At 39.3% G+C, this 9,289-nt stretch overlaps 1 protein-coding gene across 7 annotated transcripts in view; it reads right to left on the bottom strand.

Moving 5' to 3' along the window:
* Jmjd1c (jumonji domain containing 1C) overlaps nucleotides 1-9,289 on the bottom strand; it is a 169,385-nt gene that overhangs the window by 30,300 nt on the left and 129,796 nt on the right. For all 7 annotated transcript variants that reach the window (XM_013351165.2, XM_026785830.1, XM_013351164.2 and 4 more), the window contains 3 exons: nucleotides 7,622-9,276; nucleotides 3,770-3,942; nucleotides 1,229-3,414 (listed from right to left, as the gene is read on the bottom strand). In XM_013351165.2, coding sequence (XP_013206619.1) covers nucleotides 1,229-3,414; nucleotides 3,770-3,942; nucleotides 7,622-9,276 — 4,014 coding nt within the window. The remainder of the gene's footprint in view (nucleotides 1-1,228; nucleotides 3,415-3,769; nucleotides 3,943-7,621; nucleotides 9,277-9,289) is intronic.

Raw genomic sequence — 9,289 nt, 5'->3', positions numbered from 1 at the left:
AGCCACCATGTGGTTGCCGGGAATTGAACTCAGGACCTTTGGAAGAGCAGGCAACGCTCTTAACCACTGAGCATTTATTCATAAAAAATAATTTTATGGATTTAACTTCAAAAGCATTTTCAAATTGTTTAAAGCTATTTTCTTGAAGCTTAAGAAAATCTAAATGCCCAACTCAAAAGAAATACATGGATTAAAACAACTGCTGGCCACTAAGCTTCCTGTGAACTAGTATTAGGGAATAAGGAGAAACAGGAGAAAGAAAAGGAAACATTATAATCTGATATTCAAATCAATGCAGGTGTCCCTTATTGCCAGTCCCTCTCTGCCTTCTGACTCTAGCCGAGCTTGCTCTTTTCTATGATTCTATCCTTATGTTTCTCTCTACTTCACTTTGCCTTTGGTTCCAAACAGTCATGTGAGAAAACTTCACTCTGAATTCAGACACAAATGGGGGAGGGGAGCTTCAAGCACCCAAGCAATTATGGGAGTACTGCTTGCGGATCCACACTGTCACAAATGCTTTGTATATGGGATTACACAGACAGAGTGAAACTGTTAAGTGCTTTCTGCATTATGAAACAAATCTACAAATAAATAAGCAAAATGAGGAAAATTACTTCAAAAGACATAAAGAAAAATTTTACAATGACTATTGCCGGTAATCATTCTTTACTTTGTCCAGCTGCAGCCACAAAGGAAACCAAAATTCTGGTAAATTCATTGTGGATTATTATTATTATTACATGTTATTGCGAATATTATTTATTGTGGAAGTGCTTATTGGAATAATCACAAGTTTCTATTTTTAACTTCACCCACTGTTACCAATGGGAATTTCCACATTCACACTACTACTAAGTACTGTGTGCACAGGCTAAGTATGAATTATTTTCTAACTAAATTATGCCACAGCTAAGCAATTTATTATCAGGAGTACATTTTTGTAGTGTAATAATCAAAGATATAGTTTGACATGTCTGAGAAAAAAAATCAAACATTATGAACAATTCCTAAATTACACATTGGATTGCATGCATCACCTATGACAACTGCCAGGAAAATCATCTCTTAAAAATGAATGGATATCTGAGTCTTCTCTCTTTCCTTTTGCAGGACACATAGGAAACGCAGAAATGAAGTTTAAAAACAAGACCTAGGAGCCGCATCATTACTGCAAGGATACGCAGTTAAAGCCCATTTTAACTGTGATAAACAAACAATTACTCACCACTATTACTGCTCTGCAACTTCAGCTTACTTTTCTCCTTGGCACTCCTGCTGAGAACGCCATTCGGTTTCAAGTCTTCTTCAATCTCGCCTTTCCTTCTCTGCAGATCGTTCTGCTTCTTTTTATAAGTTGGCTTAGGCTGCCGTTTAGTCCTTTGCTCCGACTTGCTCTCACTTTCATCCGAGTCTCCACTTTCAGAGCCAGATTCGTAAGTTCTTTTGGTTTTTCTCCTGCTGGCTTTATCATCTCGTCCATACTTATCTCCTGTGACTCTGCTATCTACACTATTTTGTATATCATTAGATGTAGAAGCTATTAAATTGACAGAACATGGCTTAATAATTTCAGATACAGAATTCCCTGAACTTTCCATTTTGTTAGTATTTTTATCTTCTTCTGAATGTCTGGTGAGCCAGGCCTTCTTCAGTTTAGTGTGGTAGTTGGGCTGACTGGTCTGGGCTGCTGGCCCATTTCCTACAGAGATTGCTTTGTTACTTGCACCACAAATCATGGTGCTATCCATGGGAAAAGAGGCTGCTGCTGTCTGATTTCTCACAGTATTAAGTTCAGCCTCACTGACATTACTATTTTTATACTGAGCTGCAGCCAATAATGCTGCCTTGTGCTTTTTTAAATGAATAAAATCAGTTGTGCCTGAGAAGCCAGAGCTAGGCTGACCACCACTACCACTCCCTGTCTTACTACAGGCCACAGTGACTGGCCCCGGGGTGCTGACTTTGCATTCCTTTGTTTGGGCCACTGCTTGAGTAACACTTTTTGAAGGAGTACATTCTAAGGATGTAGAGGCCAAACTGGTATTTGATAAAGAATAAACTGTTTCTGAACCTCCCAAGCTGGAAACACTGGTGGTGGTGGCAGCAGATGTGAATACGTCTGTTTTGGTATTACAGACCACATTTACAGCAGACATGACTGAAATAGGAACACTGCCCTGGGAGACAGCCTCAACATTTTTTTCAGATTTCACATGAGCATTTTCTAAATTCACATTTGGCAGAATGACTCTTCCAGTCTCTCCGGATTCTGGTTTGAGGTAATCTGTTTTACTTGCCCCAGATGAAGATCTTTCACAAACTCTATCTTTGGAAGCTAATGGTATTGATGGAACACTATCAACTTTTGTACTAGATGGTGGACGGACAATGACAGATGCCACGGCAGCCTGTGACTTTCCACTGCTTTTTTCCACAGGCCACTCAGCCTTCTCCTTGCTGAGGTTGTTGTTAGACTTCCACATTTCTGTTAAATTCTGATCAGAAGAACTCTTAAAATTTGCTTGGGAGTCTTTTGGCTCAGGAATTAGAGTTGGAGGCTTCTGGGATTCTTGAACTTTGGTGCCAGCGTTTACCGGCATCACTGGGGTCAGAGTTGGAGGGGAAAGGCTACTGTAGCTACTTTCCTTTCTTTCCAAACTGTGATGGATTGGTGGGTGGAACACTGGTGCCCTATGCAAAGCAGGCATACTGCGAAGTGCATTTGTAGAAGAGACAGTCAAATGGGTGGGACTTCTACAATCACTTCTGAATGTTGTTACTGAGTGAGATGTAATCTGATGGGGAAGATGGTCTGGTATCTTGCTTACTAAAGTTTCACTTTCTGGTTGGTGTTTAATCAAAGGTGGAGGCTTTGAAAGAGATGGTATAAATGAAAGAGATTGCGGATTGGCTGCTGCAGAAAGGTTATTCTGTTTTTCAGTGTAAATATTTGAAACTTCTTTGGACGGGTAGGACCTTGGTGGCTCATTGACCACACTATTAGATAATGTAGTGAAATAGTTACTTTGGGGCAAACTCTGAGGCACTGAGTGCTTCATCTTATAAAGCTCTGATACCGAGCGTTCCACATCTTTATCTTGTTTGACGGCATGGCTTTTAGGACTAGAAGATGATGGTGCTACCCTGGAGTAATTCTCTCTTTCAACCTCAGGCCCCTTGATTTTGGTTGTAAAAGGGGCAACATCAATACTCTCTTGAAGAATCCGACGATGTTCCTCCTTGTATTTGTTCAGTCTCTCTCCAGTCTCCTGAGGTGGCCTCGGACCCACAAAATGCCTATGCAAGTGACAATCCTTTCCTCCCTGTGACCTATTAAGATCCAGGTCACTTTTCACTGATGTGGATGCATTACACCGTAATGGTTCCATGAAAGCTTTCCTCTCCAATTCTCTACAAAGAAAATACAGAAAAGATTTCTATAATCACTTTTTCATACAAAACACAAGCAAGTTTTTAATCAAATGTTATTCTATTATGAAAACAGTTTTGTTCATTCTTTAAAATTGAAAGATAGACCAGTATGAAAAGAACACAGCTCCATATAGTAGACTACCTGGAAGGCTGAGGCAGGAGGATTGCATGAGTTTGATGGTAAACTGATTCAACAAGCCAAAACAAAATGAAAATTATCTCTTCAAAGTCTAGTTTTGACACCAATTTTAAATAAACTATCTAAATAAGTGAACTAAAAAAACTCATGATAGTCCAAACCATTTTGTTAAGTTTTAAACATTGGTGAACTTACTCTTTGTGGTGATCTACTAAGGTTTTTGCCACTGGTGAACTGGAATGCACTGTCATTTTATGAGGTCGATGAGGTTCTGCACTAGAAGGTCTGACAGGAATGTGACTAAGTAATCCAATACCATCTGTTGAGGTCACAGGAGTAGGTTGATGTAACCAAGGACTGGGAGAATTCTATTAAAAAACAAAAACAAAAGGCCTAGATTTTAGTTATTAAAAAAAAAAAGCTAAATTCTTGTGCTGAGTGTGGTGTCATGCACTTAATTCCAGTACTCAGTTTCATAGAACTTCTGACCACTGCATTTTTATGTGAAGCCTGACATTTTTGAAAAGGAATCTGGTGAGAAATACTCAATTCTTTAGCCAACATTAAGCATACAAACTTTTCTTTTTTTTTTTTTGTTTTTCGAGACAGGGTTTCTCTGTGGCTTTGGAGCCTATCCTGGAACTAGCTCTGTAGACCAGGCTGGTCTCGAACTCACAGAGATCCGCCTTCCTCTGCCTCCCGAGTGCTGGGATTAAAGGCGTGCGCCACCATCGCCCGGCCAAACTTTTCATATTCTGTTGAAAACCAAATAGCATTAAACTGGTAACATCTAGAAATATTTCTTCACGAAAAGAAGAAATTAACCTATCATCGGTTTATTAAAACTATCATCGGTTGACTGTAAATGATGTTCACAGACCTAATTTTGACTTCCTATAATCCCAACAACAGAAGAATTTGCTGTTCACAGAAAAACCAGAATGTTAGCCCTAAAACATTATTCTACTAGAAGCAGAAATTATAATCAAGCTTGTCTGTCAATTTTTCCAAAGAATAAAAACTCTGCAAGAGTTTCTGCACAACTTCCAGATCATTACATTTAAGGCCTAAATGTGTTCCACTGTATTCTATAAGCTTGATACTGTTAGTCCACTATAGTTGGAGGTGTGGAAGCATAACACAGTCTTCCACGACAGTATGTTGCCTTCTGGTAAGTTGGTGTTTATACGGTGACAGCAACATACACGTTATATCCCATACATCTGATTACATGTTTAAAAGCCGTTTTCTATACTGTGACTCAATATAACTTTGTAAATCTGTCATCAGGGTGAGTCATATACCAGGAAAATTCAAACCATAGTTATTTTGACTAAAAGGAATCAATCTTTTAACTCACAACAATAACATAAGGGTAGCATGTATCATGAAGATAGCTTAATGGTAAGCTATAGCTCTAAATCTCACAGGAGAATAATGGACAATGATGCACAGACAGAACACTAAATATAAAATGACAGAGAAGGCCGTAATTATACAAGACTCAGAAGTCTGGAGTCACAGTATTGTGACAGTGATGGGAGCTTCTGCCTTATAAAGTAAAGTTATCTCCTGACCTAGCGGCTTCGGCTTCCACTGTCTCATCACCTAATCACAGACATGTTAAGAGATCTTTCTTTTGCTTAAAATGTTATTTTAGTTTACTTTTTTGCATTATGATTTTACATAAATAAATAAAGACCTGACTAGCATTACATAATTTTATGGTTTTATGAACAGTTTGTAAAGTCCTTAGATCTGTTTTTACAGAGTTTGGAATTTATGGAAGAAGAGTCAAACCCATCTGCTACCTCTTGGATTCTGTGTTCTTCTAGCCTATTTGTGCAGTTCTAACTCTATTTATGACACACACAAGAGATGAAGTGTGAGTGCAGTGGGCACATGGATCACCAGGCTTGCTTTAAATTCTGAAGTGAAAAATGTGGTTAGTGATCTTCCTTGAATTAGATTATGTAATTTCTACATTTTAATAGGACTTAATAGAATACATGATCAATGATACATGATCAAAGACGCAAATAGATTCAGAACCCCATCATCTCAGAAGCAAAATCAAGACATCCATGCTTGTGATTATGGAAACACAACTCTAGAATCAAAATCTTACCAATACTAAATGTGCCAGTGTTGGAGCAGAACCTAACAGTCACTATTAATTTCACTAAAGGAACCTAAAGCTCATATGAAGGCAAACTAAAAAAGCGTTACAGAGAATAAACCACAGGAAATACCTTTTAAAAGTATTAGACCGACAACTGCTTAGTTGGTGTCCCTCACTATCATCAACCATTATAACTTGGGATTAATGAGTTTGGTGACCTCATTACTGCCACCTAAAATTACAACAGCTTTTCTAACCAACTTCTGACACCATGATGACAACCCATGTCTACTGTCATTTCCAATGCGATGCTAAATATACATAATACTAATCCTGAAATAAATGAGAAGTCAAGCAGCACCAAATATGACTCCCAACATATTTTGGATCTTGCCCAGAACATGGCATGGAAAGTGTTAAGTACATCCCATCTTCATGGCAGCACTATTCTTAAAAGCTAAGTAGTGAAAATACCTCAAATGTCCACTAACAATGAATGGATAAAATGTGGCAGGCTTAGCGGTAAAGCTCTTGACAGGTAGCATGGATAAGGTCCCAGCATGAATGAATGGTTTGCCTACCTATGTTCACATGAAATAAAATAGAATGGTGCCTTTAATGGTGCCACCTAATAGTTGTGCAGTGGAGGCACACACCTTTAGTCTCAGCACTTGGAGAGGCAGAGGGGGTGGATCTCTGTGAGTTCCAGGAGAGCCAGGACTGTTAAAGAAACCCTGTCTTAAAAAAACCAAACAAATAATAAAATAAAATAAGAAGGGCACCTGTCTCATGTGTCAATATGGATAAACTTCAAGGTCATATTAAACAAAGTAAGAGAGATAAGAAAAAAAATAGTAAGTGAATCTACTTACATGAAGTGTCAAAAGTAGAAAAAACATAGAACCTGAAAGTAAACATGTAGCTACCTATGCTGTAAAGAGGCTCTGCAGGAAACCTGCCTTCATGCCTGGCTGCTTGAGTTAGATCCCCACATGTCACATGGCAGAAAGAGAGCCAACACCCACAATAAATTGTCCTGTGAACTCCACTTGATGGCTTACCATCTCACAGGATGGGTGGATGGATAGATGGATAAATAAATGAATGTAAAAGATTGAAAACCGTGACACTACTTACTGAATTGAGAGCTTGAAAATGATAAATTTAATGCTGCTTTTACAGCAAGCAAGCTGGTATTTAAAACAGTCCTGAGGCAATACTTAAAGAGTATGTTGGGTAGCACAAAGGCCAATGTTGCTTCATGGCAGGAGTTTAACAGGACTATCTATTCCTTTACTTTCTTGTTGATTATGTGGCACTACTATTAGTGCACAGCCATTTGCTGGTGAAAGAAAATTGCATGAAATATTGAGTCCCAACCCACCACCTTTTCCAATGTTACGTACTGACAGCTTTGCCAAATACTAGGAGTCTCTAACTTTGAATGGCTATAAGCACAAAAGGCACTTTAAGTCATACTTTGAAACAGCCAGTGAACATAATCCAAGGGCTAATATAATTTCATTTAAAGAAAAATTTACTAATGTATTAAAAAAAAACTTAAACACATAAATTTTAAGCCTCTACTTTCACTACTAACATATATACCAAAAATCAAAGTCTAATGGATACTATGATCTAAAAATGTTAGCCGGGCAGTGGTGGCACAGGCCTTTAATCCCAGCACTCAGGAGGCAGGCGCAGAAGGATCTCTGTAGGTTCAAGGCCAGCCTGGTCTACAAGAGCTAGTTCCAGGACAGGCTCCAAAGCTACAGAGAAACCCTGTCTTGAAAAACGTTAAGTCTGGTGAGGTTAATAATCATCTACAAAGATAACCAACTGAATATCTGTAATAGTTTTAAAGTACCTATAGAGGCTAATTAACAAATCAATAATGTTCTGCAGCAAACAACAGTGTCACTTACCCTCCTTAATGAAGCTTCAGTATTAACTGCATTTTCTGGGTGAACCCACTTAGAAGAAGGTAGACCAAGTCCTGAGTATGCATGTGCTCCATTTGGATATTGCCAAATAATTGGATAAAGTCCAAGCTGATTATATGAAGCAGAAGGATGGGCTTGTCCGAGAAGATGAGGTGACTGGTGTTGTAACAACTGTTGCTGCTGCTGGTGTGCTAGCGCTAAATGGCTCAAGCTGCTGGCATGCGCACTCTCTAGGCGTGGGTGGCCACCAAGTAAGGAGGCAGTAGGCACTCCAGGTAACACAGTGGGGAGTAAATGAGGGTGATGGACAGAATGGTGTGGACCACTGGTGAGAGGGTGAGTGTTAAGGGGAGGTAATGGAGTTTGACTAGATGACCCCGCCAGTAAGTGGGATCCTGGTGCTAAGGCAGGGTGATGGGTACCTGGGTTTAAACAGGTTCTATGGGATGACGAAGGAAGAGGGAAATGATGCTGGCTCAAAAATGGTGAAATATGATTAGTTCCTGTTTCTGATCCAATAAGAGCAGGATCTCTATAAACTGTGAAGTGCTCGTTTTTGTCAATGATTAGAGGGCTCTTCGTAGTTTCCAGGGCACTTCGAGTAGGAACTGGGTGGAAAGTACATCTGGATAACTCATGCTCTATTTTACTTGCCAGCCTTCTCTCACCAATAGCTTGACTATTCACGTAAGGAGCCTTAGACTTTATAGAATCAGGAGAATGAGTAATCTTGGGTTTAACAACTTCAGGAGAAGAATTGGATTTTGTCTTCTGAGTATCTACTGAAGTAGTTAGTTTAGATTTTACAGTTTCTGGGGGTGGACTTCTCTTATGTAGCTGATCCTCTGTGACAGAAACTGTACTTAATGAAGACATGTAAGAGACATAGTGATTTCTCTCTTTATCCACATCTCGGTGATCATTTCCTGAAGAAGTATTTATAACACTTGATTGAGTTAAATCCACTTTCACTATATCACTGACCCAGCTTTGGTCAGAATCTTGCTTTGCTGTTTCTAGGTATTTAGTATTAGAATGTTTAGAATCACTGACATTAGGATCCATGTTCTCAAGTGTCTGGAGGCCAAACGTATTTGAGTTTTCCTGAGCCACCCTCTCTGGATGGGTGTCATTTTTGATATCCACAGCACATTTGGGTGTCGGTGTTCTGGATACTAACTTTTCCTTTGGTAATAATTCCACTGTGTGTGTGTTTTCCATATTGCATTCTTGAAGAACTGAATCATTAGGATTATGGTCAGCAACTGTAGCCTGCTCTGATGAACGGAGAGTCATTTTTTCTTGAATGTGGCTGTCCATGGACTTCAGCTTCTCCCCTTCTTCACGGGTTTTATCTTCTTGCACCTGAGTGTCCATTAAGGTCTCTCCTCCTGTCTTTTCAATAATCTGGGATTTTCCCTCTGCTCCATTTACCTTTGAGGTGACTTTAGTTTTCAGCTCTGGTGTGTGCTCAGAGGAATTCTCACTTACTCTCTTACTTGAATTTTCTGAGTCACTGCTCTCAGAAACATCTGAAGCGTTGTCAGTGCGAACCCTCTTCGTGTTAGCTCTCTTCTCCTCCTCCTCGGGCTTCCTTCTTTTACTCAGCACGTGTTTGTTTTTACCTTTAGGGTTTTCTGTGAGATGAGA

This window comes from Microtus ochrogaster, linkage group LG2 (genome assembly GCF_000317375.1).
Source record: "Microtus ochrogaster isolate Prairie Vole_2 linkage group LG2, MicOch1.0, whole genome shotgun sequence".
Classification (NCBI taxonomy): Eukaryota; Metazoa; Chordata; class Mammalia; order Rodentia; family Cricetidae; genus Microtus; species Microtus ochrogaster.
The sequence above is the reverse complement of the archived record's forward strand: the minus strand, read 5'-3'. Positions and strand labels throughout refer to the sequence as shown.